The 23843-nt window shown below is 48.2% G+C and overlaps 1 protein-coding gene across 1 annotated transcript in view; it reads right to left on the minus strand.

Moving 5' to 3' along the window:
* Positions 1 to 23843, minus strand: part of LOC139234674 (PH and SEC7 domain-containing protein 1-like) — a 162681-nt gene that overhangs the window by 55527 nt on the left and 83311 nt on the right. The window contains exons 6-9 of the mRNA XM_070865353.1: positions 11343 to 11537; positions 9269 to 9349; positions 6423 to 6535; positions 2568 to 2626 (exon numbers count right to left, since the gene is read on the minus strand). Coding sequence (XP_070721454.1) covers positions 2568 to 2626; positions 6423 to 6535; positions 9269 to 9349; positions 11343 to 11537 — 448 coding nt within the window. The remainder of the gene's footprint in view (positions 1 to 2567; positions 2627 to 6422; positions 6536 to 9268; positions 9350 to 11342; positions 11538 to 23843) is intronic.

The raw sequence follows: 23843 nt of genomic DNA on the forward strand, positions 1-23843 counted from the left end.
ACAAAAACCGAGACCCCATCTACTCTCTCGGGTGGATGTAAAAGGTTCCTTGGCACTATTTCAAAGAAGAGCAGTGGAGGTGTCCTGGCCAATATTTATCCCTCAATCAATGTAGCAAAAACAGATTATCTGGTCATTATCACATTGCTGTTTGTAGGAGCTTGCTGTGCGCAAGTTGGCTGCTGCATTTCCTACATTACAACAGTGACTACACTCCAAAAAGTACTTAATTGGCTGTAAAGCGCTTTGGGTCATCCTGAGGTCATGAAAGGCACTATAAGAAATGCAAATTTTTTTTATGTTGGAGATATGAGTCTGCATCACCAATTATTCCTTGAGCTCTATCAAGTCCTTTATTCAAATGATTCGCAGAAAATGTCCTTAAAGTTATTTGAGTTGGTGATTGTTCGATAATGCAACAAGCCAAGTTCAGCGTCAGACATTAAAGTCTACACATGCAAGATAAATGCGACATTTTTCGTACACGGATTGGGATTTTCCTCATAGTCGTGTGTGTTCAGTTCCCAAAAGGTGGAAACCCAAACTTTAAGAGGCTTGGATCGGAGACAGGAATTAATTAGTGCTACAAGTGTGACAGATTTGTCTCCAAAACTCTTCACACATACTAGTCAAACTCCCCCAATGCACATGGGAAGTCAAGACCAAGTGTAATCTTCAGGTGAAATGCAGTTAGAGGCCGAGGGATATTTGGACCAAGAGGTACATAGCAACAGGAGAAGGCCATTCAGCCCCTTGAACCTCCTCCGCCATTCAGTTAGATCATGGCTGATCTGTGCCTCAACTCCATTAGCACCATATCTGTTGATGCCCCCGCATCGAGTGTACAACACAGAAACAGGCCATTGAGCCCAACTAGTCCATGCCAGCGTTTATGCTCCACACAAGCCTCCTCTCATCCTACTGCATCTAACCCCGTCAGCCAGGTCTATACCCAACATGAGCCTCCCATCTTTCTTCATCTCACCCTCTCAACATATCCTTCTATTCCTTTCTCCCTCATATGCTTATCTAGCCCCCCCTTAAATGCGTCTATACTATTCACCTCAACCACTCTCTGTGGCAGCGAGTTCCACATTCTTACCACTCTCTGGGTAAAGAAGTTTCTCCTGAATTCCCCGTTGGATTTATTAGTGACTATCTTATATTGATGGACTCTATTATTGTCTCCCCCACAAGTGGAAACATTTTCTCTGAGTCTACCCTATCGAAGCCTTTCATAATCTTAAAGACCTCGGTCAGGTCACCCGTTATCTATCGATGAAAGCTTCAGTTGTCTTCCAACATCGAGAGCCTTTTAGGGGAGAGAATTCTTGATTTCCACTGCACAGGTGTAATTCAGTCCCCAGTTTAAAGACATGGGGGAAGAATTGATTATCGCCCGGTTTGAGGTGGTAACGTCTCTTGGTCACTAACTTTGGCACTGGGCGATATTTACCGCCTCCATTCGGGATATTGGTTTTTAGCGCCCGAAGAGAGGAGTGGAGCGTTAAGGGAAGCCATGCTCCTCTCGGGGAACTAAATTCAATCGCGGGGCACCAGCGCGGGAGCGCTAATGAAGTTGTTGCGCTCGGAAACCGGCATGCTGGTGCCTGAAGGGGAGGTCAGCGGAACCACCGGGACAGCACTAATAAATGCAAGGGAGGTCATTTCCACACTGTTAAACATCGGACAAACTTTAAACAAATGTAATTAAAGTGAATATAAATGAAAAACTTCTCGCCTCATAACCACCCACCTGCTGGTCAGTATTGCCCCGGGAGGTTGGAGACTGCCCGCTCTCCCTAGCCCGATTAGCGCCGGGCGCTAAGGCAGGGGAACCCACTGAAGTTCCTGACCTGGGCGCTAACATGGCATTACACGCCCACTGACATCACCAAGTGAGCGGGTTAGAGCGCGCAGCGCTAACTGTCAGTGCCATCGGTAAACCTCCACCAAAGTTCCCGGGAGGCGCTGAGCATGGCGCTCTGGCAGTAAGTGGCCCTCTAATGCCCCTCTCAGGCGCTAATGGTTGCCAAATTTTTCGCCCGTACATTTTGTCTTTAATTTTACATTTCCGTTATGTACTCTGACATCCCCATTTCAGTGCAAGGGGTGTCGCAGTTGTGTGGGGCGGACTGGTTGGGCCGGGTGCTCTTTACCTGTCCGCCATTGTTCATTGTTCATAGGTTTATATGTAACCTTCAGGGCTGCTGACCGAGGGCCTGCGGTTCTTTGTCGGCCGACGCGGACACGATGGGCCAAAATGGCCTCCTTCTGCACTATAAATTTCTATGTTTCTTTAAAGGAAACGGCCTAATTATAACATAATTACACATCTTAAGTAGCGCCAACTAGGGGACAGTCTATGCTATAGCAGAACGGCTCATCCAGAGTATGGGGAGAACAGTGCGGAAACAGGAAGAGGAAAAAGAAAATTGAGCCAGAACACACCGGGTAAAATAAATGAGGTTTTCAATAATCTCGTGCCCCTTTGTATGGATGCACTGTCAATGTTCCTTCCCTAGCCTGGTTCCACTGCTCTATTACGTCTGTACGCCGGTACTTACATGTCCATGAAGATCTGTGTTGAGCAGCATCAGAGCACAAGTAAGTGTGTGTATACCATCTGCAGAAGGAGAAAGAGCATTACACGATGGAGTATACAGGACCAGAGGAGACCACTGTGCTTCATCTGGCCAATCCCAAAGTTCACACAATCTCACCCTGCTGTCAACCTCTTGCACACCCCCACCACTTCTCACGCCGAAAAGCTATGCAGCTCCCTCTTGAATATGCCAAGATGCCCCCACCTCTACCGTCTCCCTGCACACAGTGTTTTGGTTAGAACAGAGATTAAGGTGGTGGGTTCAAGTCCCATTACAATGACTTAAACCTAGGCTGGCACGCCCAGTGCAGTGCTGAGGGAGTGCTACACTGTCGGAGGTGCCGTCTTTCAGATGAGATGTTAAACCGAGGCCCCGTCTGCTCTCTCAGGTGGACGTAAAAGATCCCATGGCACTATTTCGAAGAAGAGCAGGGGAGTTATTCCCGGTGTCCTAGGGCCAATATTTATCCCTCAATCAACATAACAAAAACAGATTATCTGGGTCATTATCACATTGCTGTTTGTGGGAGCTTGCTGTGCGCAAATTGGCTGCCGCGTTTCCTACATTACAACAGTGACTTCATTGGCTATAAAGCGTTTTGGGACGTCCGGCGGTCGTGAAAGGCGCTATATAAATGTGTCTTTCTTTCTTTCAGAGGTGATATTAGAGAGATGTTTAATTATTTGAAGGGCTGGGACACAGACCATTTCCACTGATTGTGGGGTCTAGAATGAGAAGGAGATTAAATGTAAGAGATTTAGGGCAGAGAGCAGGAGAACCTCTTTTATTACATTTTTATTTTTAATGGTGTTTTATTTTACACAGAGGGTGATAAGGTGGAGAAATACAGTACCAGAGCTGGTGCGTGAGGCAGAGACCATGGGGATAGATAGGGTTTTGTGAGTGACTAGGGTTTTGTGAGTGACTAGGGTTTTGTGAATGATTAGGGTTGCCAACTCTGGTTGGACATATTCCTGGAGGTTTCATCACATGACCTCCAGCCCGCGCACCTCGTCAAACGGCCTTTTCTTCCCTATCCCCCCAGCCCTGTCGAATCTCCAATATATTTATGTCTAATAAACAAAAGTGTCCAAAGAAAATGAAAAAACATTCATTTTGTTTTAATGGCTCTAAGATCTTTCTCCCGCGATTGCTCGCGGGCGGCGTCCATCTTTAATTCCTGGAGACTCCGGGACAATCCTGGAGGGTTGGCAACCCAATGAATGAGGCATATTTTAAGCAGATTAAAGGGATCTTTAAAGGATTGTGGAGAGTGCAGTGTCCGTAAATCGGCTTTTTATGTTTATGTCGCTCAAACCAAATCTTATAATTTGATGACAGAATTTTGGTTTAACATTTTTGAGGTTTAACAGATTCTGTGGTCAGGACAACAGAGGAATAAACAACAACCTGAATTCATATAGCGCCTTTAACGTAGTAAAACGTCTCAAGGCGCTTTGCAGGAGCGTTATCAAACAAACATTTGACACCGAGCCACATAAGGAGATATTAGGACAGGTGACCAAAAGCTTAGTCATAGAAGTAGGTTTGAATGAGTCTCCTAAGGGAGGAGAGAGAGGTAGCGAGGCTAGAGAGGTTTAGGGAGGGAGTTCCAGAGCTTGGGGCCCAGGCAACAGAAGGCACGGCCACCGATGGTGGAACGATGAAAATCGGGGATACTCAAGGGGCAGAATTGGAGGAGCGCTGAGATCTCGGGGCGGGGCAGGGGGGTTGTGGGGCTGGAGGAGATTACAGAGATAGGGAGGGGGCGAGGCCATGGAGGGATTTGAAAACAAGGATGGTAATTTTAAAATCGAGGCGTTGCTGTTTACGGATCGGGAGCCAATGTAGGTCAGCGAGCACAGGGGTTGGAGAATGAACGGGACTTGGGTGCGAGTTGAGACACAGGCAGCAGAGTTTTGGGTGAGCTAAAATCTATGGCGGGTGCAGTGTGGGAGGGCAGTCAGGAGAAACCCAGGGGGGCAATCACAGACGGCCTCGCCCTGCAACCCGAACTAAACACAAAAGCGCATTTATTCTGCATCTGTTTTGAGCCAGTGCTGAGAGTATCTGCGGCTAACTATGACCACCTAATGTAAGCAATGTTCTACCCACTAAGCAAACACCCACCTCCACAGGCTCAAAGACAAATATTCCACCCAGAAGGTCACACAGCCAGTGTTATATCAAGATCTTGCTGAAAACCTTAATTCCACTTAATCTGCTCCAGTTACATCTTCCGCCGCAAATTTAAAGAAATCATTTATTTGTTGAGAAGACATTGGGGGTGAAATTTTCCTCGTGCCCAGATTGGGGGCGGTAACCTGCTCAGGGCGGGATTTCTGCGCCCACTGTGGAGGTTCTGTCCCAGCCGCTGAATTGGGCTTACCGTCCCGCAATCTCGCGCGCTCCACTTCTTGACGGGGCAGGGCCAGTGGCGTTAAAGGGGCGCGATCGGGAGCGCTACACGGCTGCTCCAAGTAGCGCTGACTCGCTTCAACGTCCTTCGCTTAAAGGGGAGGGACGCTGCACACTCGGCAAGGCCACTGCATGACTAAGACCGCCTGTTTCCACCTCCGTAACATCGCCCATCTCCGCTCCTGCCTCAGCTCATCCGCTGCTGAAGCCCTCATCCATGCCTTTGTTACCGCCAGACTCGACTATTCCAACGCACTCCTGGCCGGCCTCCCACATTCTACCCTACGTAAACTAGAGGTGATCCAAAACTCGGCTGCCAGTGTCCTAACTCGCACCAAGTCCCGCTCACCCATCACCCCCTGTGCTCGCTGACCTACATTGGCTTCCGGTTAAGCAACGCCCAGATTTCAAATTTCTCATCCTTGTTTTCGAATCCCTCCATGGTCCTCGCCCCTCCCTATCTCTGTAATCTCCTCCAGCCCCACAACCCCACCCCACCCCGAGATGTCTGCGCTTCTCTAATTCTGCCCTCTTGAGCATCCCTGATTATAATCGCTCAACCATTGGTGGCCATGCCTTCTGTTGCCTAGGCCCCAATTCTCTGGAACTCCCTCCCTAAACCTCTCCGCCTCTCTTTCCTCCTTCAAGACGCTCCTTAAAACCTACCTCTTTGACCAAGCTGTTGGTCACCTGCCCTAATTTCTACTTCTGTGGCTCGGTGTCAAATTCTTATCTCATAATACTCCTGTGAAGCACCTTGGGACGTTTCACTACGTTAAAGGCGCCATATAAATGCAAGTTGTTTTTGTTGTTGATGGCCTCCACTGGACTACCAGGGCAGCGTGGTACCAGGGCAGCCCGGCACCCAAAATGGAGTGCACGATGGAGGCCCGGACCACGCTCGCGACCCGAGAGTCGGCCAAACGGCAAAGATGGCGGCGCGGGACGCTGGCGAGCTCCCCTTTAACTTCCGCCCCGCGAGCGGATGCCAACCAGCTTCGTGGCACTGACACCTCGCATGCGCCAGCCTCGTCGGGCAATATCCTCCGCCGGGCGGGAAGGGGCGGGCGCGCCGCGCTGGGGGAAATCGCCGCGCATGGCGATGACGTCACCGCCGGTTGCGCGGCAGCCGGGGGCACTACCCACGGCAGCGCCTTCGCAAACCCCCCCGGGCAACTTCCCGGGAGCCGGCAGCACCCATCCCACCCGGGCAAAAAGTGTTTGCCCCCTCGGTAGCGCCCCCCCCCAGAAGCGCTAACGGGCATCGCAAAAAGGGGCAATTTTGCCCTCATTGTGTTCAACACTCAATGGATTCATTTGCACGGGACTTTAAACGAGTGAAGAACGGCTCATCCCTCGGCACAGGAACACACTGCTGCTTCGGGGTCGTGCACCTACCCTCGGCGGAGATGGTGTCGGGACTGCACTGGTGGTATCTGTGTGAAAAGTGGATCAGCACTCGCTCCCTCTCCTGCGTCTCTCCCATCAGCGCAAACTCCTTCAGGAAAGCCCTGCAAAGAGACAATGGAGACCATCGCTTAGCCCAACGCGCATCAAAGCCGCTCCATTCCTTTTCTTAGGCCCGGACTTGGCACAACCCATTGGGGGGGGACTGGGGGCTGGGGGGAGTGTCTGCGTACTGTACATGTGCAGCAGATGACACAGCAGGGATACAACAACTGAGTTGAAGAAGATTACCTGACCCCCCCCCCCCTCCCTCAAACCTTTTTTGCAAAGGGGTAATGTCCCCACTCTCCCTAAGTGTCCTAGAATTATCCTGATGCTCTTTCCCTCACCTTGACTTCTCCTATAAGGTGACCTCTCTGTGCATAATGTTCTCTCATAAGCTTGCTTGCAATTGGAGAAATTAGATGTTTGGAGGACTTGTGTCGGGCTGTTTCCCATGGTGGGCAATTATTCAAAATAATCACTTCTATTAATTTTTTAAAAAATTTGTTCTCGAGTCGCGGCTGGCACTGGCAAGGGTGCTTTTATTGTTCGCCCCGAGTTGCCCTGAGAAGATGGAGGTGAGGTCCTTCTCCTTTCCACACTGCAGTCTGTGGGGTGATGGAGCTCCCACGATGGTGTCACGTGGGGAATTTTGACACAGTGCTGCTGATATATGTCCAAGAAAGGATAGTGCGACTTAGGGGTTGCCAACCCTCCAGGATTGCCCTGGAACCTCCAGGAATTGAAAATTGACCTCCGGACACTCCGTACATCCAGGGGTGGGGTTCTAAAAAAATGGCCTGCCGTTTTTTTTTTCCAATTTTCCAATTTATTAATCATAAAAATGTTGGAGCTGGAGAAAAAAAGGCTGTGTGACCGGGTGTGGCAGATGGAGATGGGAGATCATCTGGCAACATCTCCAGAAACACGCCTGTAATGTTTGCACCGGTGAGCATGCTCACAGGTTTGTAGAGTTGTCGCTCCCTGGAGATGGAGCACGCGGTGTCCACCGGTATGCTCGCGGCCTTCGGCGAGAGGTGGGCGCCGGAGAGACTGGAGTGCATCATCACCTCCCGGCAACCACATTTTAATTTGAACCATGTCCAAAGTTTAATTTGTTTAAGTTTGCCGGTTTTAGTGCCCCCTCCTCCCGCTTTTAGCCAGGGGGCACTTGTATAATTTGTGTTTTTAGTGCCCCCCCCCCCACAAAAAAAAACAAGGGAGTGTGCCTCCCACCCCCCGTTTAATCAGGGGGGCACTTGATTACTGATACAACTCAAAATAGTTGTAGAGCTGGTGCATTGTGAGTGGCTTAGCCAGTCATGTGATGGTCACAAGACTCAATAAAACCCCAGCCAGTTGGGTTCGGGGGATCCACGATGAGGCAGGTGGATGAACTGGTAATGTGTCGTGTGATTGTTAAACCTGTGTTCACAAACCAACTAGTTCTCAATAGCAATGCGTTGCTATGAATTCTTAAGCAAAGAACCCATGAAGCAAATACATTACTCTGGCCACTGGGAATGTTCTCCTTCGAGCAGAGAAGGGTTGGAGGAGAGTTAATGGACGTATACAAAATGATGAGGGGTTGTGATAGAGTAAATAAGGAGAGACTGGTCCTGTTGGTGCTGGAAGGTTTACTAGATTGTCTCCCCGATGGGGAACGGCCAGGTTACCTGAAGATCAAACCAGCAGCAAACAACTAGCTTTCTTTCCCTTCCAATATCCCTTTCTTCAACATTGTTTAGTACGGTGTGTCAGCATTTTAATCAAAGTACAGGCTTTTCGGACTTCATGGCCCGGATCTTTCCTCGGAACTCATCATTTTTAATAATTAACAGATAGAAAAGTTTAGAGACTCATTTATCACACTCCAGATTTTACGATGCATGTGTTGTGCAATATAAATGCAAATATTTCTTTTCTTTCCATAATAATAGATACGTTTGGGAAGCCCTATGAAGGCTATATGCTGTCTGCTTCAACGTAACATGGAAATCAAGCTATGATAAAAAAAAAAGAGGTGATTAACAGTTAGATTATTCCACTCAGTTGGAATTCTTGTGCCAGCCATGGCTCAGTGGGCAGCACCCTCGCCTCTGAGTCAGAAGGTTGTGGGTTCAAGCCCCACTCCAGGAACTTGAGCACAAAAATCTAGGCTGACGCTCCCAGTGCTGCACTGTCAGAGGTGCTGTCTTTTGGATGAGACGTAAAAGATCCCATGGCACTATTTCGAAGACGAGCAGGGGAATTATCCCCAGTGTCCTGGGGCCAAATATTTATCCCCAAATCAAGATAACAAAAACAGATGATCTGGTCATTATCACATTGCTGTTTGTGGGAGCTTGCTGTGCACAAATTGCCATTTCCTACATTACAACGGTGACTACACTCCAAAAATACTTCATTGACTGTAAAGCGCTTTGAGAGGTTGTCGTGAAAGGCGCTATATAAATCCAAGCCTTTGTTTCTGAACCCACTGAAGGTTTGGACAGAATGTGGGTGAGGAGAGGGCTGGCACACTGGCCCTTTGATGTGGAACATGAGTCTGCATCCAGTATTCTTCACAAAAACTCGCAATGCCATCAATTTACCTCAAAGAAAGAAAGGACTTGCATTTCTATAGCGCCTTGCACAACCACCGGACGTCCCAAAGCGCTTCACAGCCAATGAAGTATTATTTGAAATGTAGTCACTGTTGTAATGTAGGAAGATGTTGTAAGTTAGTAAGACCAGTGGCACACTGGGGCGAAGTGGAGCGACAGATAATAGGCGCCTTGGCTTTCATTTCTTACCTCAGTGCTTGATCCAAGGTCATCCCCGTGAAGTCAAAAAATCTCAGGTACTCCTCGGCCACCATCTTACTGAAGTCATTACTGAAACAAGAAGATGAAGAGAGTAAAGAAGGAGGAAGAGTACGAGAGGCAGACGGAATAAGTCAGTGAGAGAGTGAGAGAATGAGAAACAGAGTAACGGACAGGGATGTATGAGAGAGAGAAAAAGAGAGAGACCAGGAGGGAAATGAAGGGCCACCGTCAGATTGAAGACCAGAGAGAGGGTGTCACAGAGACAAAGAGAGTGTATAAAACATCAACAAATAGTAATGAGGGATCAACAGAGGAAAGAGAAAGGGATAGAAAGTGAGGAAAAGATCCGGTAGGGGAAAAAAGAAAATCAGAGGGAAAAACAGAGCACGGATTACATGGACAATGGGACTAAAATGAGAGGAGAAGGTACATGAGGCAAGGGAAAATAATGGATAGTAATAAAACAACTATACAGAAGTAAGAGATGGGAAGAGGACAGGAGAAAGGATGGTGGAAAGGTAGAAGGAGGAACAGAGAGAGGAAAGGAGAGAGGAAAGGAGAGAGAGAGAGAGGAGGGAGGAAAGGAGAGAGGAGGAGAGAGAGAAGGAGAGAGAGGAGGGAGGAGGGAGGGAGGAAAGGAGAGAGGGAAGGAGAGAGGAGGGAGGAAAGGAGAGAGGGAAGGAGAGAGGAGGGAGGAAAGGAGAGAGGGAAGGAGAGAGGAGGGAGGAAAGGAGAGAGGGAAGGAGAGAGGAGGGAGGAAAGGAGAGATAGGGAGAGAGGAGGGAGAGAGAGAGAGGAAAGGAGAGAGTGAAGGAGGGAGAGAGGAAAGGAGCAAGGAAGGAGAGGAAAGGAGAGAAGGTGGGAGAGAAGAAAGGAGAAAGAACGGGGAAAATCGTCACAATTTGTTTGTGACATTTTTAAACATCTATACTGCAGCGCCCTCTGATGGTGCAAGATGGTAGACAGGGACTATACATTCCAAATGCTGGTTTGAGCAAAACAGTCTGAATTTGTTTGGATAATTCGTAGAATAATGATGCGAAAGCTACATTTTAAGTGGCAACAGCAGAGCTTGGGGAGTTTTATAATCAGCCAACATTAAAATTGAATTGTAACCATACCACAATGCCTGTCGTGATATGTGTGCATGTGTATGGACAGATTTTATGATTTGCCGTTCCAACAGTTTCCTGCAACAGGAGTGCGGAGCGGGAACTGGGATGAGGAGGCCACCGCACCAGAATCATGCCTCACATACTTTTCAACCCTTTCAGTTTACCCGACGGAAACTAGACGTGATCCAAAACTCAGCTGCCCGTGTCCTAACTCGCACCAAGTCCCGCTCACCCATCACCCCTGTGCTCGCTGACCTACATTGGCCCCCGGTTAAGCAACGCCTCAATTTCAAAATTCTCATCCTTGTTTTTAAATCCCTCCACGGCCTCACCCCTCCCTATCTCTGTAATCTCCTCCAGCCCCACAACCCCCCGAGATGTCTGCGCTCCTCTAATTCTGCCCTCTTGAGCGTCCCTGATTATAATCGCTCAACCATTGGTGCCTTCTGTTGCCTGGGCCCCAAGCTCTGGAACTCCCTCCCTAAACCTCTCTACCTTTCTCTCCACCTTCAAGACGCTCCTTAAAACCTACCTCTTTGACCAAGCTTTTGGTCGCCTGTCCTAATTTCTCCTTATGTGGCTCGGTGTCAAATTTTATGTCCTATAACACTATTATGAAACGTCTTGTGACGTCTTACTGCATTAAAGGCACTATATAAATACAAGTTATTATTTTTAACAGACAGGCTGCAACAAAGTAGGTGGGCGGTTTCAAATCAGACACATTGACCACTACGTCTTAATGTCCGACACCAATCGCACAGACATTTAACCCCTTTTCCTTCTTTATTTCACGTTCTACTCCCTTTACATAAGAATTAAGAGCAGGAGTCGGCCACATGGCCCCTCGAGCCCGTTCCGCCATTCAATGAGATCATGGCTGAGCATTTACATCAGCTCTATCCCCAGAGCCCTAAATCTCCCTCTTTATTTCCGGCTCTACTCACTTTTTCCCCAGGTGCCGAGCCACATCTGACCTCTTGAACCCGTCCAGGTAATAGAGGCGCTTGGCCAATCGCTTGGCGGCCTCTTGGTCTGTCTTGTTGCCGTTGGCCAAAGTGTCGGTGCTGCCGAGTGCCAGCTGCTCTGTGCTGTCCATCTCAGACTCTGAGTCCATCACCAGGTGGTTCAGATTGCTGTCGCTGGGAATAAAACATATTCCAAAAAATAAAATAGTTTTTTTTTTGCTGGAATGTGCGCCTCTCCCGAGGGAGGCGTGCCACGATTCGAGCAACAGACACACACCCCTCAACTCTTAAGTTTATGTAGCACCATATTACAACTCTCAGAAACACCTCAAAGCTCTTGCGACACAACCACTGTCATGCATGCACCTGTGAGTATGCTCACAGGTTTGTAGAGCAATTGCCCCTGTGCGGAGAGGAGCGGGCAGGTCCGAGGGCCTCCTCGTAGGACTGCTCCTGGGCACGGCCGAGGTGGCCATTAACCGGTCCAGGCAGCGGGCGGTCGAGGGGGTCGTTCAGCCTGACTGCCTGCCTCTCTTCCGCGCGTACATCCGGGCCAGGGTGTCCCTGGAGATGGCGCACGCGGTGTCCACCGGTACGCTCGCGGACTTCCACGAGAGGTGGGCACCGGAGGGACTGGAGTGCATCATCACCCCTGGCAACTAAATTTTAATTTGATTTTATATGTTTTAAAGTTTAATTTGTTTTACTGCCGGTTTTAGTGTCCCCCTCCCCTTTTATAGGGGGCACTTATGTATATATACATGCTTTCGTGCCCAAAAGCACCCCACAAAAAATTAAAAAAAAACACAAAAAAACAAAAAAGGGCCTGGAAAAACGTTTGGAGTGTCCCCCAGATCAGGGGGCACTTGATTTAAATGTTTAATTTGTTCACTACAAAAGAGTTGTAGCGCAATTGCCCCTGTGTGGAGGGGAGCAGGCAGGTGGGAAGGCCTCCTCGTAGGACTGCTCCTGGGCACGGCCACGGGGGCCATTAACCGGTCCAGGCAGCGGGCGGTCGAGGGGATCGTTGAGCCTGACTGCCTGCCTCTCTTCCGCGGTTACATCCGAGCCAGGGTGTCCCTGGAGATGGAGCACGCGGTGTCCACCGGTATGCTCACGGCCTTCCGCGATAGATAGGCACTGGAGGGTCTGGAGTGCATCATCACCCCCCCCCCCGGCAACCAAATTTTAATTTGAACTAAGTGTCCTTTAAAATTTTATTTGGAAATATGTGGGTTCTAGTGCCCTTGCCAAAGGGGGGCACTTGATTTAAAGTTATATATAACATAGTTGTAGTGCTGTCGAGTTGGGAGTGGCTTAGCCAGTCACGTGATGTTCACAAGGCTCAATAAAACCCCAGCCAGTTGGGTCTAGGTCATCCACGATGAGGTATGCAGTTGTGAGCCGGGTGGATGAACTGGTAATGTGTAGTGTGATTGTTAAACCTTTGTTAATAAACCAACTAGTTTTTGATAGCAATGTGTTGCTATGAATTCTTAAGCAAAGGACCCATGAAACAAATACATTACAACAGCTTACTTTGAAGCACCGTGGCTGTTATGTAGGTAGCCACTTTGTGCACAGCAAGATTCCATAAATGCCCAAGAAATATATAAAATGATCAGATCTTTGATTTTTGACTTATTATGTTGTTTGATGAAGGAATATTGGTTTAGGGTACTAGGGACACCTCTGTCGATCTTGAAATACTACCATAAGATCTTTAACACCAGTCAAAGTGCGAGGGGTAACATTGGCCCAGAAATCCCAATCCCAGCCTACCCGGATGTGTACGGACCTGGGAATGCATCGAAAAGGCCAGTTTTCAGCACATCTGTCAAGCTGAAGCTCGAGATCCTCCCGCGTCTCAGGAGCGAGGACATTTGCAAAGGCAAGATTGCGGGATTTACCAACATCTTGCCCGGCAAATGTCCTCAAAACTCCGCCTACTTTTACAGTCGTAAGAGTTTTAAAATACACAAAAACATAAAATAAAACTTTAAAAACACATTTTATTGTTAAAAACCCTCCCCACTACAGTAAGTTTATTTTAAACCATAATTTTAAAAACTTTTTTAAAAATCGGGAAAGTATTTTTTTTTATAATACATAAATAACTTTAATTTAAATTAATAAAAATATGTGGTGTATTTTTCAATTTTTTATTTGTGTTTTGGGTGTTTGGGGAGGTTTCTCAGTCATAATAATGGGAACTCCAACTTACGGAGTTCCCATTATTATAAATGAGAACATACTTTCCCTGGATTGGCTGTCCAGAGCCATGTGACTGCAGCTCCAGCCCTGCACAGGTCCCAACGTGCACGCGCTCCGACGCGCAGTCAGCAGAAGCCTCCGGACCGGGATCCCTCGTGGGCGCAGCAGGTTCAGGTAAGTGCGCACCTTTAACTCCTTTTTTTACACGATCGCCTGTGGGAAGCAGCCAACCGGGATTTCTCAGCCATTATGTGAGGGCATTTATTTGAGCCTTTGAGAGAAAAGACTGTGTAGAATTTTCTTCAGTGTCAGCAGTTGCTCAGTGGGCAGCACCCTTGCCTTTGAGTCAGAAGATTGTGGGTTCAAGTCTCACTCCAGAGACTTGAGCACAAAAAAATCCAGGCCAACAGTCCCAAGGCAGTGCTGAGAGAGTGCTGCACTGTCGGAGGGGCCGTCTTTTGCTCTCTCAGGTGGATGTAAAAGATTCCACGGTACTATTTCAAAGAAGAGCAGGGGAGTTATCCCCGGTGTCCTGGCCAATATTTATCTCTCAACGAACATAACAAAAAAACAGATTATCTAGTCATTATCATATTGCTGTTTGTGAGAGCTTGCTGTGTACAAATTGGCTGTTGCGTTTCCCAGATTACAACAGTGACTACACGCCAAAAATACTTCATTGGCTGTAAAGTGCTTTGAGACGTCCGGTGGTCGTGAAAGGTGTTATATATGCAGACTATAGATATACTCACTGTGTAGTCACTGTATAGTTGCATAAGATGGAGACTTGTTTACTTGATGTACTATCTAAGGTATGCACTATGTATATACATGCTGGCACTACTAGAGGGTGCAACCGGTGGAGACCGGGATTTCCTGCCCTGGTGGCAGGGGCTGTATAAAAGGGCACCATGCGGCTGCCTCACTCTGCAATTTGGAATAAAGGACCAAGGTCACTACAGTTTGAGTACAACACATTGCCTCGTGGAGTAATGTCATAGGTACATTACAGACATAATGAAAGGCGCTATATAAATGCAAGTCTTTTTCTTTTTCCATTGCGCACATAAATATATTATTGCTGTTCAATCAAATCTTCAAACCGTTCATTGTTTGACGAGGAAAGTGGACAGCTAATTAATAAGTTTAAAGATGGGACTGTCATGTGGTATAATGTCTTCACAGACAATACAGGATTCGTTGATTGTTGAAGAGTCTGGTTTAACAACCGGTTAATGGAAATTGAAAAGACATACAACAGCTTATCACATCTCAGAAACATCACAAAATACTTCCCAGACACTGAATTACTTTGACGTGCAGAGACTGTTTTTAATGTATGCAAACACAGCAGTTGTTGTTCACAAACCACAGATTGCATAAACAGTGAGTTCCTGAGGCTGCTATTTTATTGAATGCATCAAAGAGCACGCTAAGGAATTTCTTACAAATGAGACAGCACATTCATGACAAATATCACTGAGAGCTATTGCACGGAATGATGCACGGCTTCACCACTGGGGGCTTCGTGGGAATCCTCACATCACCAATCGTGCGTCCATGGAATGATCGACACTTCCACATCACCATTGGAGGCGTCATGGAACGATGAGATACTCTCAGGTCACCAATCAGTGTCAGCTGTGGCTCAATGGGCAGCACTCTCGCCTCTGAGTCAGAAGGTTGTGGGTTCAAGTCCCAACTCCCAGTGCAGTGCTGAGGGAGTGCTGCACTGTCGGAGGTGCCGTCTTTTGGATGAGATGTTAAACTGATGCCCTGTCTGCTCTCTCAGGTGGATGTAAAATAACTCATGGCACTATTTCGAAGAAGAGCAGGGGAGTTATCCCCGGTGTCCTGAGGCCAATATTTATCCCTCAATCAACATAACAAAAAAATCAGATTATCTGGGTCATTATCACATTGCTGTTTGTGGGAGTTTGATGTGTGCAAGTTGCTGCCTCGTTTCCCACATTACAACAGTGACTGCACTCCAAAAAGTACTTCATTGAGACGTCCGGTGGTCATGAAAGGCACTATAGATATGCAAGTCTTTCTTTCATGGAATGAATTACTACTAGGGGGATCAAGGGGTATGGCGGGAAAGCAGGAAAGGGGTACTGAAGTTGCATGTTCAGCCATGAACTCATTGAATGGCGGTGCAGGCTCGAATGGCCTACTCCTGCACCTATTTTCTATGTTTCTATAAAACACTCCCACATCACCAATGGAATCTGCTTAGGTGCCTTTATGCAAAATGCAAGTAAAGCATTAATTCAAATGTACCAACACGGCGATACCCCAGCAGGAAATCATCAACTTAGTAAGTTTGTGAAACTCCTTGTTGAAGCAGCGCCATCCTCTGGCTCCTTTTAAAACCACGGCTAGACTAGACCTCGGAGTCACTTATTTTGCCCATGTTATTCTCTCTCAGTCATATATCTGCGCTCCTCTAATTCTGCCCTCCTGAGCATCCCTGATTATAATCGCTCCACCATCGGTGGCCGTGCCTTCTGTTGCCTGGGCCCCAAGCTCTGGAACTCCCTCCCTAAACCTCTCCGCCTCTCTTTCCTCCTTCAAGACGCTCCTTAAAACCTACATCTGTGACCAAGCTTTGGTCACCTGCGCTAATTTCTACTTATGCAGCTCGGTGTCAAATTTTTATCTCATAATACTCCTGTGAAGCGCCTTGGGATGCTTCACTACGTTAAAGGCGCTATATAAATACAAGTTGTTGTTGTTACTGACCATCCCCCCCCCCCAGATATAGTCCAATGCTTGGGTTTTGGGACTGACATATGAAGAAAGACTGGATCGACTAGGTTTATATTCACTGGAATTTAGAAGAATGAAAGGGGATCGCATAGAAACATATAAAATTCTGACGGGATTAGACAGGTTAGATGCAGGAAGAATGTTCCCGATGTTGGGGAAGTCCAGAACCAGGGGTCACAGTCTAAGGATAAGGGGTAAGCCATTTAGGACCGAGATGAGGAGAAACTCCTTTCCCAGAGAGTGGTGAGCCTGTGGAATTCTCTACCACAGAAAGTTGTTGAGGCCAGTTCGTTAGATATATTCAAAAGGGAGTTAGATGAGGCCCTTATGGCTAAAGGGATCAAGGGGTATGGAGAGAAAGCAGGAATGGGGTACTGAAGTTGAATGATCAGCCATGATCATATTGATTGGTGGTGCAGGCTCGAAGGGCCGAATGGCCTACTCCTGCACCTATTTTCTATGTTTCTATGTTTCTATGTAAGGACTGAAAAGAAACCGGGGTTTCCACCTTACTTGAGCAACAGACATTTTTATAAATCAAAATCGGGTGACATTTTTTTGGATTCCACTCAAAATCTCTGGGGCAACAAAGATGTATAGACAGAGTGCGTCAAAGTGCATAAGTTACAATCATAAAACTCAAACAGTACCTCCCTCGGGCTATTCCAAAAGACAGCGGCCTCCTGTAAACTTCATTGGTGTCAAATGTCAAAGTGCTAACAGGTTTTTGTCCAAATGTGATCATCTGTGATTTTTATAGCAGAGCAATGGTACAAAGCTCACAGGCAATTTACTGACATGTCATTCACATGACTTTTCCACACTTGTAATTGCTGGATTAGTTTCAAATCATGATCATTGCTATATCAGTGAATAATCTCAATGGAAGTGGCTGAAACGATAAAGAAGCGTGTGGTGTACAAAGCGTGTGTATATGTGGATCGCGATGTGACTGCCTTAAAGGAATGTGAATCCTACGTAAACTAGAGGTGCTCCAAAACTCGGCTGCCCCGTGTCCTAACTCGCACCGAATCCCGCTCACCCATCACCCCTGTGCTCGCTGACCTACATTGGCTCCCAGTTAAGCAACGCTTCGATTTTAAAATTCTCTTCCTTGTTTTCAAATCCCTCCATGGCCTCACCCCTCCCTATCTCTGTAATCTCCTCCAGCCCCACAAACCCCCGCGATCTCTGCGCTCCTCAAATTCTGACCTCTTACCATCCCCGATTTTCATCGCTCAACCATTGGCGGCCGTGCCTTCTGCTGCCTGGGCCCTAAGCTCTGGAACTCCCTCCCTAAACCTCTCTGCCTCTCTTTCCTCCTTCAAGACGCTCCTTAAAACATCCCTCTTTGACCAAGCTTTTGGTCATCTGCCCTAATATCTCCTTATGTGGCTCGGTGTCAAATTTTGTTTGATAACGCTCCTGTGAAGTGCCTTAGGACGTGTTACTACCTTAAAGACGCTATATAAATACAAGTTGTTGTTGTATCACATGTACACAGGGCTAGTGACTCCCTGCCTTCTACCCTGAATTAGCACATCAAATTTTTCACATGTTTCTTCCCCATCTGTTTGATTGGGGAACGTCAATGAAAGAAAAAGCTATCTCTATCGCACCTTTCTCGCCCTCAGGATGTCCCAATGCTTAACATCCGATGAAGTACTTTTGAAACGTAGTCACTCTTGTAACGTAATGCGGCAGGCAATTTGTGCTCAGCAAGGTCCCACAGGCAATGAGATAATGACCATATAATTTTTTTTAGCAATGTTGGCTAGGACATTGGGAGAACATCTCTGCTCTTCTTCAAATAGTGCCCTGGGATCTATTACATCCTCCTGAGAGAGCAGGCGGGGCCTCGGTTTAGTGTCCATTCTGAAAGACGGCACCTCCGACAGTGCAGCGCTCCCTCAGCACTGCAGTGGGAGTGTCAGCCTAGATTATGTGCTCAAATTGCTGGAGTGGGTCTTGAACCCACAACCTTCTGACTCAGAGGTGAGAGAGTGCTACCCACTGACCCACAGCTGACAACCTCTACCCTTTACCGTTTGAGCTGGTTATAGCATTGGAGCAAGGCAGAGTTCGGCCATGAGCTGGTTTATAGGAGTACCACTGAGCCATGGCTGTCACATCATGTTGTGTTATTGTGACTTGAAAGATTATAGATTCTGACAATAAGTCCACAGGTTGGCTCAATATCCTTGGTAACTGCATATCAGGGTGGAAATTTGGACGTGCCTCATTTGGGCCGGTAACCCAGGCAGAGTGGTACTTTTAGCGCCTTGAAACCGTTTGCACCTCCCGCCCAGAAATTCGTCAGAATCAGTCGAAGAGCTAACGGGGCGATAAATCAGCTGTTGCATGCCAGAGTTGGGTGGGGGGGGGTGGTGCGATAACGGAAGTTTGGTCGGTACATTTGGCGGACCCATTATGCATGCACAGAACTTCGAATCATATCCCGGGAAAAGCCGAGTCTTGAAGATGTGGTATAGTAACGCACCCATTAAAATTTTCAAAATCACTTGTTTGCAACCTGTACTGTTATGTCTGTCTGCTGCTGCAAACTGGGAGGCTCACGCCCCATGCTGTGTGTAAACGTTGCACTGACTGTGACTGAGACTCACACCGTGCTGGGTGTAAACGTTGCACTGACTGTGACTGAGGCTCACACCGTGCTGTGTGTAAACCTTGCACTGACTGTGACTGAGACTCACACCGTGCTGGGTGTAAACCTTGCACTGACTGTGACTGAGACTCACACCGTGCTGTGTGTAAACCTTGCACTGACTGTGACTGAGACTCACACCGTGCTGTGTGTAAACGTTGCACTGACTGTGACTGAGGCTCACACACCGTGCTGTGTGTAAACCTTGCACTGACTGTGACTGAGGCTCACACCGTGCTGTGTGTAAACGTTGCACTGACTGTGACTGAGGCTCACGCACCGTGCTGTGTGTAAACGTTGCACTGACTGTGACTGAGGCTCACGCACCGTGCTGTGTGTAAACCTTGCACTGACTGTGACTGAGGCTCACGCACCGTGCTGTGTGTAAACGTTGCACTGACTGTGACTGAGACTCACACCGTGCTGTGTGTAAACGTTGCACTGACTGTGACTGAGGCTCACACCATGCTGTGTGTAAACCTTGCACTGACTGTGACTGAGACTCACACCGTGCTGTGTGTAAACGTTGCACTGACTGTGACTGAGACTCACACCGTGCTGTGTGTAAACGTTGCACTGACTGTGACTGAGGCTCACACCGTGTTGTGTGTAAACGTTGCACTGACTGTGACTGAGGCTCACACCGTGCTGTGTGTAAACCTTGCACTGACTGTGACTGAGGCTCACACCGTGCTGTGTGTAAACCTTGCACTGACTGTGACTGAGACTCACATCGTGCTGTGTGTAAACGTTGCACTGACTGTGACTGAGGCTCACACCGTGCTGTGTGTAAACGTTACACTGATTGTGACTGAGGCTCACACCGTGCTGTGTGTAAACGTTACACTGACTGTGACTGAGACTCACACCGTGCTGTGTGTAAACCTTGCACTGACTGTGACTGAGGCTCACGCACCGTGCTGTGTGTAAACGTTGCACTGACTGTGACTGAGACTCACACCGTGCTGTGTGTAAACGTTGCACTGACTGTGACTGAGGCTCACACCGTGCTGTGTGTAAACCTTGCACTGACTGTGACTGAGACTCACACCGTGCTGTGTGTAAACGTTGCACTGACTGTGACTGAGACTCACACCGTGCTGTGTGTAAACGTTGCACTGACTGTGACTGAGGCTCACACCGTGTTGTGTGTAAACGTTGCACTGACTGTGACTGAGGCTCACACCGTGCTGTGTGTAAACCTTGCACTGACTGTGACTGAGACTCACACCGTGCTGTGTGTAAACGTTACACTGACTGTGACTGAGACTCACACCGTGCTGTGTGTAAACCTTGCACTGACTGTGACTGAGGCTCACACCGTGCTGGGTGTAAACGTTGCACTGACTGTGACCTCGGAGGGAAGCGCTTCCTCATCCCTTTAAGCAGCCACCAGTTAACGACTCTGCAAGCCTGGACCCACTGTTTTTCCAGTCGGTGTTCTTGGCGGGTGCTCAATGAGGCGCACGCACCGAGTTTACCGACCGGGGGGGGAAGCGTGGACGTTGCAGCAGGACTGACGTCAGTATTGGTGCGATCGTCAGCAGCAGGGCGCTACAGGTTTGTGCCCCTGGGGAGCCTCTAATGAATTTCCGGTCGGGGCGGTAACCTCTTACGCTCCCATTAACTCCCCCCTCTGGCCGCTAACTGAGGCGTTAGACAACCGAAAATCCAGCCCAAGCAGTTCTGATGTTCACATTTTTGTACCGAGTCCCAGTCCTTGAGGAAACTTCTTGAAAGAAACCCTAAGCAGTAGCTGACTACTGAAGTGGTTAATCTGCTTTCTCCACTCACTCCATCCCCTTTCCCGCACCCACTTCAGCACAACCCCATTCCCCAATTCCTTACACCCACCACTTACACATTCCATCACCATCTCATTCCCATTTCCTTTCCCCACACTTCTCCTCTTCCCTCCATCAGACCTCAAGTCAGTCTTACTCGATTTCCTTTCTCCTCTCAGCTGTGACCTTGTTCAACCACTCTCCCCCCCCCCGCCCTCCCTTTTCTTTGCTTCCCTGTTCTGGATCATGGTCCATTAAATATTGACAAGTAAAGTCTCACTGATCGCGGACACAGGTACGACTCACGTTCGATGCTGCATTGATCTATCTTAACTTGAAGTTAAGTTTCAAATGGCCATAAGGCAACACTTACTGTTAGCTGCATCCTGGATAGACAGCCAGTGACAAATGCCATTATTCAGCAAAAAAAAAAGAATGCAGAGTTCGTTCACAGGAGCATTCCACAAACCTGTTTGCTTGTTTTCCTCACAGATAAGGCCCCGCGCACATGGCAACAGGTCTGTCGCCAAACACAGCCACACACAGGTGGGGAGCTCTGCCCATCGGCATGGCACAGAGCAGAGCAAAGAGCACTGGGAGCTCGCGTTCACCAAACTCCCCTTTTTCGGCATTAAACATTAACAAGGCTGCCCCGGAATGAAAAGCGTTTCAGTCTCTTTGGACTTGCCAGAACAACCACATCCTGAGAACTTCATTTGCCAACATTTGCATAGCAGGTTGGATTGAATTCCCGCCTCTCCCTCCGAGCAACGCTTGTTCCATTTAGCACTGCACACAGACAGATACAATGGAGTTCATTAATGATTAAGCAGCCACCGCCTGCTTCTTCCGTTTAACCAGTCAACAACAAAGTCAGACGGTCGCCGTTTATAAAGGCCCCACGAGTTGTTGGGAAACCACAGCTGTTACCCCAGAGGTGTTTTTTTTTTTAATAATGCCGTTGTCAGGACCAGGGTTATCAACTTTCCAGGAGTGGCCTGGAGTCGCCAGGAATTGAAGATTAAAATCCTGGGCACTGCTGCCAGCAACACCCGGGAGATAAAGCATAGGGTCATTAAAAGTGTTTTATTGGAGCTGAAATTGATCAGCTCACTGCTGCCTACATTCCTCTGCAAGACCCGCCCAGTGCCACTTTGGAGGTGGCCTGGAGCGGGCGGGAGGGGAGAGCCGCCGGGACCGAGTGGCGCAACTGAGCTCCCGTTTGCCGAGCTCCCAGATTGATGCGGTCGGGAGTCGGCGGCAGAACGGGGGTAGGCCGCTGGCTGGAGGCTGGTCTGTCCCCGGCAGTGAGTATAAAGATCCTGAAAAAAAAGGTTAGTGAACATTTTATATATTTTTTTTTCCCACAGCGACTTACCTGAAGGTCTTCCGATAGTTTAAAAAAAAAAAATTTTTTCCCTGATGATTTTGTTTTCGGCTTCCCCCCTCCGTGGGCCCGACTCCATCCTCGGCGGCACTTGGGCAGCAAGCGCCTCTGCCGCCGAGAATGAGAGCTCCCGCCCGCTGCCGCCCAGATTGGCGGCGTACGTTCTTCATTTGCCGCCCGCTGACCTTCGAGGGACCTCGGTGATGAATATCCCGCCCAAAGTACCATCCAGCACCTTGCCGGCCATCGGCAGCACTTAGGTGGCTGGAGGCCTTGATCAAATTCGGTCCCCATTGTCTTTGAAACTTTTATTTTTCAGTTATAAAAGTAATGAATATTGGGGGTGGGGCGGAAAGCTGTTTTACTGGGCTGGTCTGTTGGAGGTCATATGATTAAACCTCCAGGACCATGTTTAGAGTGGGCAACCCTTGTTCTGACAGCAATGGTTGGCTTGCACAGAACACCACTCCACTATTCAACACCACTTCATTAATAGATGCACTGCAACAACTCTTCGGAAGCACCTCCCAAACCCGCGACCTCTACCACCTAGAAGGACCAGGGCAGCAGGGGCATGGGAACACCACCACCTCCACGTTCCCCTCCCAGTCACGCACCATCCCGACTTGGAAATATATCAGCCGTTCCTTCATCGTCGCTGGGTCAAAATCCTGGAACTCCCTCCCTAACAGCACTGTGGGAGCACCTTCACCACACGGACTGCAGCGGTTCAAGAAGGCGGCTCACCACCACCTTCTCAAGGGGCAATTAGGGATGGGCAATAAATGCAGGCCTTGCCAGTGACGCCCACATCCCGGAACAATCAATAAAAAAATAAATAGACATTGTGACTTGTGCTCAAGCATCAGTACTTTTTTTTCAATATTCTCGTCAGAGAGTCAAGATCAAGAGCAGTCTTCGGATGTAGTGGGATTACAGGCTGGGCGGAATAGCTGGACCAGAGCTTGTAGATGCAACTCAGCCCTTCATTGTAAAGTCATACAGACTGCTCTTATTTATATTTCCATTATAAATTCCTCTGTCAAGGCATGAGAGTTTTATCATATATCGATATATGGGTTTTGATAGAGTGATTAGGGAGAAACAGTTTCCATTGGCAGGTGGGCCAGTAACCAGGGGGAGACAGATTTTAGGTAATTGGTAAAAGGACCAGAGGGGAAGATAAGATTTATTTTTTTAAGCAGCGAGTTACGATGATGTGGAACGCACTGCCTGAAAGGGCAGGGGAAGCAGATTCAACAGTAACTTTCGAAAGGGAATTGGATAAATACGTGAAGGGTAAAAATGTTTACGGCTGTGGGGAAAGAGTGGGGGAGTGGGACTAATTGGATCACTCTACCAGTGAGCCAGCACAGGCCCGATGGGCTGAAGCGGCTGCTGTCTTTCCTACATTACAACAGTGACTACACTTCAAAAAAGTACTTCATTGGCTGTGGGGCACTTTGGGATGTCCTGAGGTTGTGACAGGCGCTGTAGAAATGCAAGTCTTATTTCATCATCATAGGCAGTCCCTTGGAACCGAGGAAGACTTGCTTCCACTCTTAAAATGAGTCCTTGGGTGACTGTACAGTTCAATACGAGAGCCACAGTCCATGTCACAGGTGGGGCAGACAGTGGTTGAAGGAAAGGGTGGGTGG

This window comes from Pristiophorus japonicus, chromosome 22 (assembly GCF_044704955.1).
Source record: "Pristiophorus japonicus isolate sPriJap1 chromosome 22, sPriJap1.hap1, whole genome shotgun sequence".
Lineage (NCBI taxonomy): Eukaryota > Metazoa > Chordata > Chondrichthyes > Pristiophoridae > Pristiophorus > Pristiophorus japonicus.